The sequence below is a fragment of the Varroa jacobsoni genome, unplaced genomic scaffold (assembly GCF_002532875.2).
Source record: "Varroa jacobsoni isolate VJ856 unplaced genomic scaffold, vjacob_1.0 scaffold_431, whole genome shotgun sequence".
Lineage (NCBI taxonomy): Eukaryota > Metazoa > Arthropoda > Arachnida > Mesostigmata > Varroidae > Varroa > Varroa jacobsoni.
The window spans coordinates 598,189-618,064 of NW_019213333.1; the positions used below are offsets into that span (position 1 = coordinate 598,189).

General features: G+C 38.3%; 2 protein-coding genes across 2 annotated transcripts; both read left to right on the plus strand.

Annotated features, from left to right (window-relative positions):
• Window positions 1-8,618: 8,618 nt before the first annotated feature.
• LOC111260370 (uncharacterized) lies at window positions 8,619-10,573 on the plus strand. The gene is made up of 2 exons (XM_022833078.2): window positions 8,619-8,912; window positions 10,070-10,573. Exons 1-2 carry the CDS (start codon window positions 8,665-8,667, stop codon window positions 10,179-10,181), a joined length of 360 nt encoding a protein of 119 aa, XP_022688813.1. The 5' UTR covers window positions 8,619-8,664; the 3' UTR covers window positions 10,182-10,573.
• A 3,584-nt stretch (window positions 10,574-14,157) lies between these two features.
• Window positions 14,158-19,876, plus strand: LOC111260375 (uncharacterized; the record flags this gene model as incomplete). The annotated part of the gene is given in 3 exon segments (XM_022833084.2): window positions 14,158-14,479; window positions 19,186-19,321; window positions 19,859-19,876. Coding segments are annotated over 3 exon segments (327 nt in total), but the record flags the coding sequence as incomplete, so codon positions are not given.

The following is a 19,876-nucleotide window of genomic DNA, read 5'->3' on the forward strand; positions in this document are numbered from 1 at the left end:
GTAAACTTAAATCATATACAAAGACCAAGTTGTAACGACGACTCGATCTAAACACTGACTGCGTGCTCTTCAAGGCGCAAGCATATTCGGTCTACGGTGAGGAACTGCAATAGTCGAAATGAAAAAAACGGTAGTGCGTGGCCGATTATTTGTTTCCGTTAAAGATAACTTCCTTTCTAGCGCGCCAAAACATGCTCTGAAACATAACCTTGTCTCAACACGCTTTGAACACTAATAACGAGCTAAGTATTATTTAACTTATTGATGTTTCTTTAGCTCGGAAAAATATTTGAGTGTACACATTTCATGTTTAAGATTCAATTTTTGCCACAGTATAATAATATCGAACGATATACAAAAGAACATGAGCGTCCCCGTTTGATTTTATGGTCATCGGAACCAGATGGTAACTCTACAAGATGATACCTGGATTGACGCCAATAGACGAGGGGATTCGAACAAATTTTTGTTTTTGCAGAAAAAACCATTCCTTCTACCCAATAGGCAGAACTAAATTGCAACTATTACCTGGTCATCAATCGGGATTTTTTTCCTGGAAGGGTCGTGCCCGTCCCAACAACATGTCGCAACAAACTGTCTAATTCCGGATCACTTGTTCGTTCCTTTAAATAGATGTATAATCGTGTCAAAAAGGGAGTACACCTTCGACGGATTGTCACTAGAAATATAAAAACCTTCAGTCTGTTAGCCGTGGCCCCAGCTAGTGACGAGGGCATTGTTGTGCTACGGAAACGTTTCATTTTGCACCGATCTTAAAGCAAGCAACACCGCCTACTAATAGAACGATTATCGATATAGACGGGAAAATAAGACAGCGTTTTTGGCAAACGAGCTTTGAATTGTCATCGCCAGTAGGTAGGGAACACAGCGGGAACATCGTAGGTCACGGCTTGTTACAGTACGAGTTCGCGATTGTAAACTATTGAAATCAATCAAGTGTACAGCCGAACGCCTTTAGCGTGTCATTATTACCTATAGGCCTGGTTATAGTAGTCGCGAAGAATTACTCTTTTTGCCAAATAGATGCCTGATACAAACAGACGTGCGTTTTCATCAGCTACTATAAACACAGGTTGCTAGATACAACGTAAGTACAGGAGCACCTGTATGCCAAAAAAGAAAAAAACTTATCCATGTAAACTTTATGGAGTTACAGAAACAGTCCAAATTTAAAGGGTGAAATGTGGAAACATGTAAACAGCGGTACGCATACTAAGCCACTGCCGTTTTGATGTCTCTTTATAGACTATGCAGTAGCTCGAAGATTGCTTGCGAAACTAGCTAGAATTAATTTTCATGTTAGTAAACGTCACCAGGTGGCTCTTAGGACAACTGACCGCAAAAAAAGTGTTAACATCGTTGTCGGACCGTAGACAATAGCATTTGGTTTCGCACAAAGCTTCGTAATCCCGTTTTTGATAAGGCGTTGTTTAAATTGAGCGTCCATGCGATTCGTGATTTTTTTTACTCGGGGAGGTTCACGTCGGACCGACAGCTCTCTTATCCGACAGCTGGGAGCCTGCCTTTTGCGTTATGAACATATACTTTGTTTTTATGCAGCTTCGTACAGGCGAGATAAAGAAATATAAACAAGAACGCGTTGCAGCGTTTCCCAGAGCATTTGAACGAAGCGTCTGGTAGGCTCACGTCACCCATGTTGCATACTGCTGTAATTCTTTATAGCTGAGTTCTATGGTACGTTTTGTAGTGTCGACACGCTTTCGATAATGTTGCTCTGCCAATTTCCATTTCGACGATGGTGTACTTCGTCATATCGTAGAGTGCTCATACAGTTGCTTTTTAAGTTTACCAGACCATCTTAAATACATAGTATACCTCCGGATCAACAGATTACGTCGTACCAATGCGTCGTCTCGAAGGATGCATAAAGCGCAGAAACCGCATGGGCCGTCTTAATCTTGTAACGGATGAGATCTAACGGAGTAAAGGGAAATAATATGTACGCGGTTGTTTCTCGACCATTTTCATAAAACTACAGATAGTGGAACGTACCGAGCTGTGGGTCGTTTTCGAGGTTTCATATCCGCTCCTCCTCATATGCTTTCTGGGTTCAGGCGCAGAATATGAACACACTTCAGAACAGGTCGGGGTTGGGAAATTTTGCTAAGATGTGTTATTTGCAGAGGTAAAGACCCAGGTTATGCAGGAAACTGCTGAAGTCGCTGCTCGAGGACGAAGAAAAATACCAATGTGCAACTGAGGTGCCGTGCTATTACGTGAAAATAGCAGGTGAGCTCCTAAACAAGGGCTAAAAGCAAATAAAGCCTAGTTTAATTTGTGTCATGGATGTCGAATGAAGTTGGATTAAAATAAACTATCTGAACTTGTTTTGCTATTACGCACATACGGCTATGAACGCATTGCAGACATAGCATTAGCAACTGAGCCAAAAAGAAACGTTTACTACTGTTTTCATTTTAACTCTGATATTGTGATAAAACTTAAAGAGCTAATAAGTGATTTCATTGCAAATCTTACCCAATAACTTTTACTAAGGAGCCTGCAAAAAAAGACAAAAAAAATCTCACACAACATAAAACCTGTACCAGAGCTGTGATTCAAGCCCCCGAAGTTATCTGATTTGACTCTACTCATATCCGGCTCTTAATGCGATGTGCCATTGACAACGTCAGATGCAGTAGCGACTATCTGTCTATGACTGGAAATAGCTTTCGATATATGTGGCATATATGTGTATATATATATATATATGGCATGTTTCCTATATATATGGTAGATACATGTGGTCCACACATGCACACCTCCTGGACTAAACTTAAATGGAATAACTCTATTTTGACAAAACTGCGAATGCCATAAGTCGATAAATGAAAATTTGATTTTGTAATTGATGAGCCGTTTATAACAAACTGCTATTCCTTGTTATACCTTGTTTGCCATAAGATAGTTCATACAAAAGGCTAGGATCGTCTGAAAAATCTTTTTAATTATTTTTATTCTGCGTTAGCAGAAGTAGTACGAACTATTATTTTCCAACAATAAACTGCAACTCAAACGGGAAACAACATTTTCGATTCCAGCAGCAAAAACGTGAGGAGCTCAGATGGTAGATAGGATCAGAACATATATATCCTTATTGCAAGTGCCGTTTATTCGCTACTGTTGTCTGATGACACGTTCATTGTTGATACCGCAATGATACTTTTTCAATTTATTGGTTTCGTCCAAATTATGGCATCTGTATAACGAGTTTGGCATTTATCTGAGTGAAAGGATATATAATGGCCATATTCGAACTTCTATCGAATATAGGAGACCAAACGATTTCCGTCTGTCTATTAATACATTATACGCGGTCAGAAAATTCAAAAAAGTATGAGAGAGATCATAGCCAACGTACTCCATTCTTCAATTTGGTAGTCAATTTAGCACTTCATTCGATCTATACGTATAGCGATTTCCTAGAGCTAGAATATAGGAATAGATTCTATAAAATTGCATGTCTTTATATATGCTTTCGATCTTTGGCGGCCTTACAGGAACAGACAAAATCTATAATCATATGGAAAATGTTTTTATATAGAAATTTACCTTTAGGTAGTCTCAAGCAGGAACAATAGAATGAGGATTATGTTTAAAACCAATAATCCTAGAGTATGTAAAGCGGCAAGGGTGCAAGCTGCAGTTATTAAGCTAGAAACATTACCACGATAGAAAGTTCCGATTTTTTTTCCCTCGCTATGAAGCTTCCTACTAACCGATCAGCATACGTGAGTAGCACATGGCAACTACGCTGGTTTAAAACAGCACTTGTCTAATAACGTCATAGAACAGCTTACCTATCATCATTGTATATATTATAAGAAACTGTATGCGTGTATTTATCCCTTCTTTCAAGCACGCGCATGCATGCCTCCATTGTACAATATGATGTTGAAAGATGTTTAGTTACTAAAAAGCCGTAGGGTACAACGGATTCTGAATGTGCCTATAGGTTCAAAACGTACGAATAATTTCTCGTCATTACCCAGCCTGCAGGTGGTAAAGAACCGTTGCGGCACGAAAGCGAATCGATTAAAAAAAATGTTGTTCTACCTGAAAATGAAAAAAACAAACCTATGTTTTCTGCATGCAAACTATCGGGAAAACTTCAGAGTATAGTTCGAAGGTCGTAATCCGACTTACAATTTTGATTAGTATCTAGAAAGTGAAAATTTTTGTATGTTGTTACCTACATCCCAAGGCCCTGCACTGCTGGTCTGGGTGCAGTCTTGCAATGAGAAACAGCATAAGACCGAATGTTAACGAATTATGTTCATACACGTTACCCCAATGGCTTCAGGAGCTTTATCGGGTGTAAATTTCTACGGAAACGAACAGGATACGGCCTCTTTTTATTTGTGTTTCAGTTTCTTCTAGATCATCAAACACAATACGTGTGCTGTGTTTGTCTTGTACCCATACGAAGTCATACAATTGACTTGTCCTAGTATTGTTATATATTATAGTATGACTAATTGATAGGATATTAATAAACAGTCAGTGTGTCTAACTTTGTCGCGTTCTGATATGTGCCATATCATAATCTTTTTCATTGGCCAAAGCTGGCTTTTAGGCATGTAATCTAGCTAATTTAATGGAATCGTAGTCCGATTTTTGGGTACTCGGACCCCCTAAAAACCCACCAAAAATTCAATAAACAGTTGACATCCTTACTTCTAAGCATGAGACAGACCTACCATAGCAGGACCACAACTGACAGCTTGCAACCTAGTTCGCTCGAAATGATTATTTATAAAATACCTGTAAAAGGAAATGAAATAATAACAAAGAAAAACGTTTTCCCTGTTAACAAACATGGCTAGCGAGAAGAGAGTGTCTCTATTCGCACAATTTTTTATACCGAATTTATTCGATTTCTCTACAAACACAGTTTGTGCTTTAGAATGGACACAAATCGTCGCCTTAGTACAATTCCCGTTCTAAAAACTCCGGTGGAAACGATTCACTCTAAAAACGATGAAAAAACAACGTTGTGACAACGTAACGTTTCTTCATCGTACACTTTTTAGTGACTATATGTATTTAATACAAGGGAGCGTGCGTTCTATATGATATTCATCATCAATGAGATATTATTAAATAGGCTGCGGTGCGATTTTTTAAATTCTATTTTTTTTTAGCTTCGAATCATCCGTAACGATTGCTCATGTTCGAACCAAACAAATACTATATGATGCAACGGATCTCCCCCCTACATTATTCTGCGTTGCGTTAACGTCGCCGCTCCCCCCCCCCCAAGCTTAACTGCGTTAAAGGCATTTTTTATACTTTAAGTTGTACTAATTTCGTCAATTATCTTCGTTAGAAAATATAGTCGACTCGATAGGGCGAAATATGGATCGTTGATGCACTTTTTGGCACAAAGCCGCCCTTTTTTTATATTAATACAATCTTGTTTTTCTGCAAATAAGTGAAACAGACCCTATCACTAGCATTAGTATTAGTAGTAGCACTAGCATTTTCCCCAGTGATAAAAGTGCCAAGTAATAGAAGAATACGAGCTGGGCAAGTGTATCATGTATTTTCCGAAGTACTTGTAAAAACGGGTTTGCTACTAATAAGTATCGTACGTAATGTTTAAGCAATTGGTTAATAATAGCAATAAGAACTAAATTATTTTACGTTTTTCCCCCTAATTTAAAAATATTCTCATAGATTTGTATCTATGCCAATAAATCTTCTTTTCGCGGTGTTCACAAAGACGTCATAATATCGCAAAATGGTAGAACAAAGCTTGGAGTCGCACAGATGTAAGTACACGCGGCACCATTAGCTATGAGGCTTAGTAAGAACAATTGTTATAGCGGTTACAACGGGAGAAGTGTTCAGAAGTTGAACTTAATTCATTCATTTTGAGACCCACAGCCAACGGCTTAGATGAGACTTGTAGCGTACTCGGCGATGTATTTGGCGCATTGGGAACACGTAAAAATAATGAGAAACAAATAGGACAAATATGGAGGAAAATAGGCTTAATGAATATGCGCTGAGTGGCAGGTTTCAACTTAAATATATACGTTTACATATGTTATTTTTAATGTAAAGTCACCTAAAAGTGTAAAATACTAGTTGTTATAGCGGGATTACTATAGTACGGGTTAAATGTGCTTCTTTCCTACACAAACACCTAATAAGCAACAAGGTAGAGAAAGGCTAGAAATAGGTTTGAGCGCAGAAATCCGTCATAAGTACTGTCGTTGTTCACAAAGACGCCGTGAGACAAACGGCAGGCGAAGACGCCCGTATATAACGAGGTATTGGTGGCGCACTTAGTAGACAAGCGTTCAGGATCCTTCCTTGGAACAAAGACTTCTAAAAAGCTCTCACAATAGATTTAATTCAAAAACACGCACCCCTAACTTAGCTTCTTTGTTGAGAATAAATCGGGCAGATACTATAAAAGTCCCTGTTTCTGAAGTTAAATGGACATCGAGATTTACGACCCATCGAGCGAGTAGTTACCGATCTGGACTCTACCAATATCTTTCCAATTCAGTTGTCCTATTTATCATAAGTAGCCTTTGAATTGGTTTAGCTGTGTTCGAACTTAGTTCCAACTACAAATTAGCTCGTACAATATTTTAAACTAATTAAAATCTTTTCTTCTAATACTAGTTATTGGCATCGGTGGGCATAAGGACGGATTGTACACAAACGTGTCCACAGACCGGTAGAAGTTTTTTTATCAGTGCTTGCAAAAACATGCAAGAGCTAGGTGAGCACAATAAATAAGTAGCAAAGAAATTTGGAAAAAAGAAGAATATCATTTTAAAACTAACTCGTGTTCCTGCTTATTGCTCAAGGAGTCAATGATCACTGATTTAGGCCTTTTCCTCGACATAGGTTACACCCTATGTACGTATGTATGTATGTAAAAATGCTGACTTTGTACAACTTCTATGGAGAGAATGGGGATATGCGCGTATCCTTTCTCCGTTGTCATCTGTACTTTATATATCTGTAAGATATAAGATAGACTCGAGATCTGTCGCGTTTGATTTTTCTGCTTGCGGTATGCATTTTTTTTTATACAAAAATTTGACATTATTGCCCGGAAACCTCGTAGTAACTGGGCCTTTACTTTTCCGTTCGGCTATACAAATGCCAATGAATTTAGCAAAATGCAGAAATAAATTCAATGTAAAATGTTGCAGCGTACTTTTCTCCCAATAAAATCGACTATCATTTATCGGTAGGTGAAAACGATTTCTTTTGATGACAAATTGGATATGCTTTAACAGTATCGGCTATTTGCAGTGGATTCAAAATGCTAAGGAGAGCGGGCGTTCGACCCTTCACAAGAGCTAAAAGGACTTGTGAAACTAAGTTTTTTTATATCTTGATTTGTTAAGGTCGGGCAATTCCAGCGATCAAGCAACGCGTCTCCTAGGCAAAACCAAACGACAAATCCAGAATATTGTGATCAAATATGTGCATAGAGTTCAGAGTCGAAATGTACCGACTCGTTTGGCTCAAGGCTTAAGCCCCGCCCTAATTAACAAGCATTTTCAAATGAAAACCAGAGTACACTTGAGAATATCTGGTATAACAAGACAACAGACCTTACCTGTTCACCGTTTCGAGAGGTTGATATCATTGGGTAGGCCCAGTTCTCAGGTCTTGTAAAAAAAAAAGCCTCTAAAGAATACTACGTTCTCATGGATAGGAATTGTAACTGGTTTAGACACTTTGGAATCCCTATAAAACTTTAGATGGTACGAAAGGAAGCAACGGATCGTTAGTTTGCCCCAGATATTAACAAAAGCCCAGCTGTCGTTATTGATTTCTTTATTTCAAAGTTCAAATGAAACAGTCTGAAAATTCTAGTTTTTATTTTTTTTAATTTATGTTAAATAAATTTGCTCGAAACGCGCTCTAAATGTAATGGCAGGGTCCCCACGCGCATCGATCGGAACAGCAGCCTTCATACAATTCCCTATTCACTTAGGTAAAGTCATGGAACCGTCAACTCAACTTCGTCATTTAACACTCCATGGCCTTATTTAAAAATGATTTCACCATGCCCTGCTATCCTATGAATAGTTCGCTATGGTGTAAAAGATTCGAATACTTTAAAGGGGATTGATATTTGGGGACAGAATTGTCCCTCATTGAATATGCTATTTATAAGAATAGATTTCTCCGATTTTTTCGACGGTTTTGGCATAAACACTTTACAATGGACTGCCCTTCTATATGCTCGTAACTCACAACTTTTTGTCTATGTAGCTCGCTGTTTTTGATGTCGATAGGAGTGCTTTAGGTGTGTCCTATGTTTTAATTTGCCCTATACAGATGTCTTGAATCGGCCTACTAAATAAGCTACCGTTAATTTCATTGGAATGTTGGATAAATTCATCGCTAGACACACGAAAATAGAGATTTTTTAAAGAATATACAGACTCAATCATACACATGGGCAGATTTCACAAACTATCGACCTGTCACTCCAATCGCGTCTTACTGCGCATTGCCTAGAGATCCGGGCATGTACACGCTTCCAGGGTATATATATATACACATATATATATGGCAGATCGTAGATGCCCCAGCCGGGTACAACACTAGAGATCCACTGAGAGCATTCACGCTCCAAATATGCATTTATGGCTATTAATATTGTCTGAATTCAGTGTCATTACGGTTATTGATGGCTACTCGAAATTAGATGACTACGACCTTCCCGACGTTCATTGGCTACGTCTTTACAATGGAGTGGGATCAAACACCGCGAGCGGGTTACAAAATGGCGAGTTTTTGGATAACGCGATACAGGATGGTAAATACATAAACCGAAAGCATGGCTCGCCTGTTCGTTCGATTATCTATTTCTCCAGGGGGAAAGGGTAAGTTAAATTGTTAATTTTATCTTATTATTATTATAATTCTATTGCAAGTTATTTAGAATACACTTAGATAACATAAATATGTGAGCCTCTTAACCTTGGTTCTATACAAGTATTTTTAGCTTGGTTTAATTTGGATTTTTTTCCGGCAAGGTAGTCTTGGATGCGTTATAAATCATAGTGATGATTCTATCAAATAGCTTAGGCAGTATCCTGCTAATAAGATTTGTCATTTCCACAAGAAACATTTAGTTCTGGTCAGTTTTTCTATTTCTTACCTTAACGTTAGATTGTGATAACATTAACTAAATCGGAGAACTTCGACTCTAATTTTGTCGGAATTTGAAACGCTGAGGGATTGGATCAAGCTGCTGTAGAAGCCGGTATGATACTTCCTCTCCGTGCAAACACTGTATAACCCGTTGTAGTAACTTGGTACAGAAACGGTGCTCTTTCTCAACATAAACAGGCATAGAACGTCGTGAGCGATAAACGTCGCATCGAAGTTATTTTATAAGGTAAATCCCTGTGACACTTCGACTGTAAAGTCACCTACCTACAAACCTTCGAAACCTAATTTATCTTGATATCGAATTGGCATTGAATGAGCGCCTGGCTGCCAATCAGCGTCAACTGTCCAATGCAGTGCTCAGCAAAGGTATCGGTGGCCATTGTACAAGCTCGATCACTTACCGTCAAACAAAAAATACTACTTTAATTAAGTTGTTGTGGGATGATAGGCAGGCGTACCTTTCTATATCAGCATCGCCTGACACCGCAAACTATACGGCCATAAAGTTAGGAACTGCAGACCGGAATCTTCGTATACGGCCCTTGTGTAACGCCTCAAGACCTCAGTTATGCTCTTGGCAATCTGACTATTCTCTAATGTTTGAAAAAATTAGTGCACAAAAAAAAAGTTTTTACCACAGAGATATACATCGCGTCACAGTGCTTGGATTAGCGGCTACCGATCTTTGCTGCTAAAACCCTAACCGACCAATGGCAAGCTACGACGTTTTACTAATGAACGGGAGTGAAATGAATATTCGTTGTGCATTCATCACTTGAAGGCGAACCCACTCTGCCTTCAGGTGGAAGTTTTATGTTATCGCATTGAGTTGTGTTAATTTATATGCCAACGCGCTCTTTTTCAGGGGAAACAATGTATCCAAGAGGTTATGGCATCGCAGGGACGTCAGCCGAGAAGACCGCGACCAGTACGAGCGTCATCTATCTGATTATATTCAGCTTACGGCCAGCAAATAGTCGAAAGAAAATTGAAGTGAATGATCGTTGGCTGTGTTGACGTAGTAGTGCTTATAAAAACTACCGTACCTAAAGTTTTCACTACTGCCTAATACGGGTAATATATGCATAAGGGCAGAAAGTAAGAAAGATTCTACAAAAAAAAAAGGACGGATGCCACATACGTTTCTTAAGAGTTCACATTAAAAAAAAAGCATTTTTATTTAGTAAGTAAGTGAGCGTATCATTTAGAAAAAATATCATTGAATATCACCAATATTTAGGTAGACTGAAACGGCGAAGTAGTTCTATACTGATTTTAATCATTGCTAGTGTCTTACATCTAAGGAAATGTAGCAGAAATCTTGCATCTAATAAAAAAAAACTCTAATAAAAATTGTCTTAACAACAAATACGTTTCTTTCTCTGTGATAATACGTATAGTACTGAAACGCTAAATGAACGGACTGTTCCTAAATACTCTTTGTACGTTGGGAGTAATCTTTTAAAAAAAGAAAAAAAAAAGAAAAGTAAATCTCCTTTTATTTGTAAAAAGCGATACTGAATTGATAAACGGTAACGGACGTGTGACATGGCCGATAAGAGGTTTCACATGAGTCCTTAAAAATGTTGAATTTTAGAAGGAAAATTTCAGGTTTTTTCACACATACCCGGCCGTGCAGACGTTTACAACAAATCTAATATAAATATTATTCTTAGAATGAAAAAGCGGCATCCGGTACATTCTGAGCTAGGAACATACATTTTCGTGTAACTGATTCAGACACTAAAAAAGCTATCTCATGTGCGGGCTGATACATCGACAGATAACAAAATCGCAGAACCGTGAGCATTCCAATTCGTTAATACGATAAAATCTATTCCAGCAGATGGGGCAGTCGTTTTTTCTTAGCAACCCGTATTTTTTGATAAGTAAATATTAGATTTTATCTTTCTGCAGTAAATACCTAAGGGTATTTCCAGTTATATCCAGCTTTTCAGTAATCGTGCTTAACTATATAGGTATATAGAAAGGGACATTGACGTTTTCTTTTTTGTGGTGTTCTTCCTTATATCGTTTGTTAAATATATTAGCCTTCGTCCCTCATATAAATACGGCCCGTATAGCCAGTTGTGTCTTGAGAAATTCTGGCACTTACATCGATCCATGATCACACTCCAACCGACTAGGATATTCATTTTTCAAACAATAGTCAGAAGACACGCTATAGTGGAGCCGAGCTAAATTGCCAATACAAGCTTCTGGAGTTGTTTTTTATTGTACCAAGAACTGTGTTATTGCCACTGCGACGTTTGATGGTAACAGTTCCAGGATCTCTGGAACTCTGAGATGCACCGTTATTAGAGAAGAAATATTGCCTATTTATAAACAACTAAAAATAAAAAAGGCATGGTTTAAATTGGAAAATTAGTGCTTGGGCTACTTCTCAGAGAATGAGTTAGGAACATCAACTGCTGACGTGCGTTTTTTTTTTTCGTAAATTACCTAGGCTTTTTGCCTAGTTTTCTAAGTAGTGAGCAATTCGCTTCCTGCTGTTGCAGGAATTTGACGACTCTCTTTCGATATCATTTTCTTTCTGAATAGATAATCTGATAGATACATTTTTTTCAGAAAACAATTTTTAGTATTTGTTATGGAGGTCACTAAAAATTGAGCGGCCCTTACGTTGGCCAATTGGCAAGGGTGAATATTTACAAGTATATGAAGAGGGTCATTTCGGATGTCAGAAGAGTGCACTGCAGACGCAATTAATCAACGCAAGTATGCAATGTAGCGAAATTGTCAGATATGATCAGACTACAAAAGTTTATGACCTCTAGTTGGTGGATACGCAAGATGAATACCAGTTTTTAGGTTTAGGCTTGATGGCGGACGAGCTGTCGGAAATTAACAAAGACCAATGTTTTTTTTTGGTCATAGTGAAAAAAAGTTAACAGGTGTACCCCTTGCCTTTCCGCATATATATATATATATATATATATATATTGCGAAAATCTTTATCTACGTCTGTTAAAGTAATAGAGGATACGCAAATTATTGCAATCAATGATATAATCTACAAATTACCCGAATACTATATTATGATGCAATAGCGTTAGTATAGGTGCAAACAGCTGCGCCAATGTGGCCCTTCACATAATTTTTTAGGACTTATATATATATATGGCACCTGTCACTGCTTATAACATAGTACTATAAGGATGCTATTAGAGTATACGGCTTCATCCACCCTTACTGCAAAAATTGCGCATCTTCTGCTACTCTAATAATCAGATATGAGATGAAGGACTGTACATTTCAATGTACAGTACATGAAACGACACAAGATTTCCTCGCAGTAAGCATCTATTCGCATCGAATAAGAGCAAAAAAATGACGTAACCATAAAGGAGCGAGGATCAGTTGAATGCTCCCGCGTTAAGCGCACTAATATTAAATATTGGCTTGTTGTGTCCAAAATCAACGGTCCGCGTTGCAAGCGGTTTGCATGTGGCGCCTGAAATTCATGAGACAACGCAGAAGGTCCTCAATAGGCCTTAGACTAACGAGGCAGATTAATACAAAAGCCATTTTTCCTCTATGGTCCTAGATCTTTGACGCAGAAATAGGCTGCCATCTTCGAGATTAGAGAGAAGATTATCCATTGATAGATGAATCGTTCAGGTAAGCCGCGACGGTTGATCACTTTGAGATCTTCTGCGACTTTCTACACCTTTTGACGGCCTTAATTCCTAGCTTATTTGGGACTTTTGGCCTGCAATCAGTCGAGAATTTGACTGTATTGAATTTTTTTTACGTGGAACGGTCCATAAATGAAATGTGATGAACAATGGTAACAATGCATGACCATCAGAAATGACATTTCTAGCGCATTTAAAGCGACATACCTTGGCTGTTGCTAGCAATGTGAGCTGGTAGATTCGCAAATTACTTGTTTTTTTCTTCGATTTCTTTTTATCTTCCTAAACGGAACTAAAGGCCGCTGAGTGCCTAGTCAAGACTCTACGTCACGAAGCAGAGAAGTAACAGCTGAAACAGGAAGTACAGTCCAACAAATTATGCCAGAACGCCATTCAGAGGCAGAGGGATATCGCCCAGACAACGGTGACCTCGAAAACAAAGAGATCCAAAGATGAGCAATCTGTCTTCTATGTGAAGTATAGAAGTAGACGACTGAATATCGACGGACTGCAATAAAAAACAGTCCAATGCAATATTAATAGTGAGATTTAAATTTCGAAACGTCCAAGTGAAATCTCTCTGGGTAGTATTTGAATACAGAATGATTAATCAGCAAATTTTTTTAATTTATCTCTTAAATGATGAGATTTGGCAAAATTTAGTTATCAACGTTTCCAAGATTTCGACACCCACTCTGGTTTTCTTTATGAATATGTAGCATGGAACCAGCCGCATTCTGTCATTCTTCTTCGAAAGCTGTCATTGTTTGAGCTATTTTTGAATATAAGTTGGCGTCTCAAAAAGTAGAACTTGCAGACAACGCCTGAGACCAACTATGCACAAATATATTTAGCACAACGCCAAGATGCACCTTTGGCGTGTTTAATTGACAGGCTGCATGGTTTTATTTATGGAATAAGTTTTCTTTTTCTAGGAAAAGACATTTTTTATTTTCGTTTTTTGACCATCAGTTGCAGCCCAGACAACCGCAGTTACTGAACGTTTCATCGTATGTGAGATAAATTCTATTAACATATCCTGTAGGCATTTCGTAGGCTGACCATCCTCGTTGTCCAGCTATTGCTCCGTCTTTGCCAACTAAGAGAACACTAGTTTCCTCGCCAACTTAAAAATATTTTGACTATCTGCTGTAATAAGTCTTGAGCAGACATTTCTAAACATTTGTCAATTGTAATTCGTTCCTCCAGCTCCACTTTGACAAGTAAGGGAATTTTATCTAGCATACAAATACTGGACTGCTAACGCCAGCTGCTGCAAGTTTAGCTCGCGCTAAACCTGATATATTAGCAGACGTGTGAGTGTGTGTGTACGCATCCATGTGGATAGACTTCCCTATGTACATATATATATATATGCTTAGAAAGGTATACAGCTCAATACTTTGATCGCTGAGTTGTATCAGATCCGCAAAAGAGGCAAGGATGACTCCATGGTGCGCAGTGTGGTGTGGTCTTTGTATTATTATAGTGGTACCTGCTTTAATCAACGGTTTGGAGCTATTTAACTACACCACTTTTCTAGCCACCAATCCGGGATCACTGCAGTCGAAGGACCGTGCTGGCGACCATGTGGTCATCATGAGCAACATCGATAGGTTCGTTGTTCTATTGGCCTGTTTCTGCTATTAAGTTGAAATCACTTATTATCTAATACAATTCTAAGTTCCAAGGAGCTTTAGATTTCCGCTGTTAAAGCTTGAAGGCAGACCTTAAGACGCTAATCACTAGTAGTTGTTGAAATCTTAAACGAACTCTGTGTTGAAGATCACCTTTGTATAAGTGATATGCTTAGAAGTGACCTCTGGCTAAACGCACGGAGATAACTGTCCAATTTTTCATCCAGTTTCCCACTATCCGTGGAGATCCTAGAAATAACCTTAAAAGACATTATAACAGGTTTTCTAAAAGCAATGCTTGCCCGTATGATAATTTAACCAGCAACCCCTCAGCTTTTTCACCGTTATCAACTGTGACATATAGCACAAGCGGTCTGATTTTCTGAGTGCAATAAGCCTCAACTGTAGAGTAATATTTGCGCTAAATGGGATATTAGTATAGATAATGGGTAAACGTGTTTGGCTAGGCACGGCTTTCTAATTAAATGAACGTACCATAGGCTAAACAGCTCCTGTACGATTCAGTGCAACGTGGCAAAGGCTTCCGCCATTTCCTCTTCTCAATAAACTTCTATTAATGAAACAAGCAGTTAGAATCCTTACTCATTTATTTTTTTTTTTCAAACCTATACTGGGTCTCCTATGTAACTAGAGTCTGAACGGAAATTTCGCTGCAGTGGCATAGGTGGCTGTTATCCTCTTTACTAGATCGTGGGCTTTTTCAACACAGGAGCTATGATGAATGATAGGTTATAATGTAATTGGTATCGTAACTTTCAGTCAAGGTTATTTGGCGTATTTGCAAATGTGATATGCGCCAACCGAAGAGGGTAAACGTATCGATTCTACTTTACTTAAAGAAAAATACCACAATCAGCAGGATGTGGCAGAGCTGAACAACCAGGAGAAAAACTTAACTACTGTGTTCGCTTAGGACACCTCCACCTTGTGGTCAAAAAAGCATTCAATTATGTCCTCTGGGATAGGTGTATCCTTTCAGTACCTCTTATAAACTAACAGTCCCGTTCGATATTATGTCCAAAACGCTCTGAATTGATTATGTAAGATATCTCAATCTATTAAGCTTTATCAAACGTACTTCTTGTCTAACTTGGCAAATGTAACCTCATGAAAGGTGAAACTGTGGCAGAAAAACCTTTGGGAATCTGTCTGCAAGGATAACACGGATCCTACCACATTTTTATATCATGATGTGTCTTAGAAGTGCTTTTTTTCTGTTTAAACTAATATTTTTTGCTCAGGGCGAACGGACTGGCCCATTAACCTTTGATTATATATATTGGATGACCGAAAAGGTACTGATGATTTTTTAGTTAGTTGCCTTTAAAGTCGCATACTTCAGGTAATATAATTCGCCTTGTAAAAGAAGCTGAGATTTAACATTGATACATGTGCTAAAATTGTTGGAATGCTTCAGACTTCAGATAGGGCGTTTTGAAAATTAGTGATATAACTTTCTGAAAATTCCGCGGTAAATGACGCTCCTCGTAGTGGTCGACCGGTGACAAAAGAGACTGATAAAATTATTGCGAAATTGAGCGAGATCGACACGTGGGCAGCCAAGAACATAGTCAAATAATTGAACTTCTTCCACCTAACAGATTCAAGTTATCTGAAACAAGCTGGGTACGAGAATTTCGATGTTTGGACGTCATACAAATTGGCACAATTCCACTTTCATCTGCGCAGCTCTACAAAAACGGTTGGTCACGGACGATAGAAAGTGGATTACGTGTAACAGTAAAATGCGAAAAAAGATTATGATCAAAGCGAGGAAATGTTCTTCGATCCGTGACAAAGCCTGGGATGGTTGATGCCAAAGTGATGCTATCCGTTTAGTGGGGTCGGAACGGAACCGTGGTGCTGCTGCGACCGCTGCCGCCAGGGAATATTGCTTTATTTGTATTATTAATAGCTGTTACCCAAGATCAGTGAACAGAAGAAGCAGGACTTTTTGAATTATTTCAATTTCGTTTCAATGAAACGACACAAAAAAAACGTCTGTTATAGTGTTTTATCTAGAAACCATCGCAGCTCTACACTGATGGGTTTATGGTGTTACCAGAAAGATGGCAAAAGGTCATTGATCAGAATAGCACGTATGTAGCTTTGTTGTTCTGTCTAAAAATATTAAAAAAAAAAAAATTCTACTTCAGCTTAAATATTTTTATTAGAAAAAGTTTCGCGCACCCAGGGCAATAACTTCTTATTCTCACTTCCTTTATTTGTTGTTTACTCTTATGTACCGTTAGAAGGCGTTTTTCGTGTTGTATGGACATGTTGTAACGGTACTGCGTTGTAAGGGCCATTTAACCTCAGACTAACTTTTTAAATATAGATGCTCTAGGCGGAAAGAGTATATTTTCAACATATCATTTCAACACACTATATATTTCGTCGAAATTAAAACGCTCTTGGAACAGCCCGCAAAATTTATCCTGTGTGCGGAACGACAGTTTCGCTGAAAAGACCTTTCCAAAAATGGCTTGGGCCAGGTCCGAAAACGGGTAATGGCCAAAAAAAATGGGCTAAAACCCGCGATCGTCGTTAACCACCTAAATTTTTTTGTGTTTACACGGAAAGTTGAAAATTGGATACGTCGTGAACTCTCTGAAGGAAAATTACGCCTTAACGCTACGTCCCAGCATTCGGTTTGGTATTGTCCGTTACACGGCCATAATGACCGTTTTTTTTTTGCATAGAATTAGTACCAGTGACGAGAAGTAGTATCTCTACATTAACATGAGTTAGAGTTCCGAATGGGTTGCTCAAGGAAAGAAGCCGGCGTACAATAACCAGACCTGCAGATCCAACAAAAAACTTAAGTTTTCTGTTTGGTGCGAATTGCGAACACCTGATTTACTAGAAATCGGTTTTTACGACCTAGGCAATTGATCGACGCGTTTAATTTCGTTACATCGAGTCAATTAAATTATGCAAAGCTCCATCAAATAAGGTCAGCTTACCCTGTCCCATGGAAACGCTAGGTCATGCACGACAAACATCGTCAATACTACTCTCCCTGAATACGAACGGGAGACTTTGTGAATCGTCATCTTCTCTGTTCACTGAACCATCGATCATCTTCGTGTCCTTCGGCGAGGATCGACAACTGAAAGCGTCGTGTCTTTTCATTTTATACCTATTTATATATATATATTAGTAGTAGTAGTTTACGCAATTTCGATTAATGTAGAACGAGCCTGTGGTTTCTAAACGCAAAGCTTATTTTAGTAACTACGTTATCTTCTTTAATTTATAATTAAGGGTGCTGCCGTAAAAACGTTTCCAGATTTCTCAGGAAAGGGACAGGAACTTAATTGATAGGTTCGGGATAGGGGAACGTAGTGATGTTTTCAAAAAAAAAGGACACTATATTCTTGTGTAGATTTGTAGTAAAAGAAGGCTCATAAATATGCTCGGCTATTTGAACTTCGGTAAGCTGTACCCGTGCTAGGCGTCGTTTGTATAGGAATGTACGAAAAAACCTCGCCAAGAAGGTATAACACTATTCTTTTGCAAGTGTTTAATTAACTATTAATAAATTTTCAAGCGCATTGGTCATTTGATAGTTTAGAAAAATACGAACCTGACTGCCGTGTTTGGTAGCAAGAATTGCATATGGAGGGGATAGTTTTTGTGCCATATAGGAAAACTGGGTTATAACGAACATATATGTACAAATATGAATTCTAATTCACAGAAACAAAAATTTAGTTGAATTAAGACGAGCTCAGTCGTATCTTCTGACGTCCCAATGTGTCGCGTATCATATCGTTAGAAATAGGAATTATTTTTTAAACATACAAGTGGAAACAAGTTTCCGAAAGGATCCTTGTTAGATACGACAAGGTATATTCATTTATGGATATCTTCAGATTTGATCCAGATAATAGGGTTGATATTCTCTGGCGTCTTCTGCGACCATCTATTGATGGTGTCAATCGTAGGGTCACTAACAGAAGTGAGCCAATGCCGATAATACATACCGTACTGCTTCCTAAACGGAGTACAAAAAGGTGTCCATCGAATATAGTGTGGTTCGCATAGCTTTGCTATTCTACAGATATGCTACGATACATATCCAAGCTTGCTAACGTAACCCGAAGAAAAGACCTTCTTTTTAGTTAAGACAGTTAAAATATTTAGCAATATAATCAATCGCATAATATCTAAAATTATGTAATCTGCTATAATTTGAAACTAAGCAGGTACGCTACCTTGATTTTTCAGGATAGGAAACCCTTAACGTGCTGAAAAGCAAAATTCAATAAGCTCCGTGCGAATTTCTTACATTATTTGGCTGGAAGGATGGGTAGTATGAAGTAGAATGGGTAAAACTTTGAGTGGTATCTTCCTTTCTTGTATCTGTTTTGCAGCAAAAAGGCAAGAAGTTATAGTTTTACGTCAGTGTATTGAAGTTCGTACAGCGAGTAAAACATCGATATCACTCACTTGTCAAAATTTTACATGCAATTAGAGTATACCTCATTAGTAATTCCATAAAGTACTTGATTTTCTAACTGCGCCGTTTACTCAGCCTTGGAAACTATGCAAAAGCTTTTTTGCACAGCAAACACGTTTAAAGAATGAAATCTGTAGGTGACCCCGGGGGTTGTCTACAAATTAATTTAACTTTTCTCTCGTGTCTACTGAAATTATAGTGACCCCGCGATGAGGCTCTGCTCTGAGGTGACGCGCGAACTTCTGAGGAAATTAATAGCAGAGGGCCAGAGAGATCCCAACTATATCGAAGGTCTTAGTGAATCGTGTGGTTCTACGGCTATGCCTACGTCCAACGTAATGTTCATTTACAGATATTCTAAAATTCACCGACTCGCCAATTGTCCTAAGAATCATTAGCTTTCATAATATAGGTTCCAGTGTTTTCAAGTTTCCTTCCTTGATACCTCTTGAATGATCAATGACTGCATTTTATGTAAAAGCTTTATTGTGTAAATAATTTCAAGTTTACTGAAAAATCGCGTCACAGCCAGATATGCATTTAACTGTAGACAAAGCTCATTTCCAAACTGGCAACTTATGTCCCCCTAGCGTCCGTACTGTAAACTTACTTTCGTATATAGTAAAAACTATTCTACCTCATTTCAGAAGAAGGTTAGGGCTTAGTTTAAAAAACTGTTCAAGATTACAAGGAACGTATATCAAGCCAAAGTCAAGCCATTTTAAAATACGCCACTAATATCTGCATATGCTCTCCGCGCCTCTGACAGATATTTTCCCTTTCCTATGTAACGTAACAAGGTAAATAGATACGTTTGCTTAGATTGTTACCTTAAACAACAAGTAAATAGTATCTTATTCGTCTGTCTATAGCCAAACGAGAACACGAAG

Coding starts and splice junctions, on each gene's coding strand:
- LOC111260370 (XM_022833078.2), top strand. CDS start 8,665: ATGCATTTATGGCTATTAATATTGTCTGAATTCAGTGTCATTACGGTT. Junction 8,913..10,069: donor TATTTCTCCAGGGGGAAAGG/GTAAGTTAAATT, acceptor GCTCTTTTTCAG/GGGAAACAATGTATCCAAGA.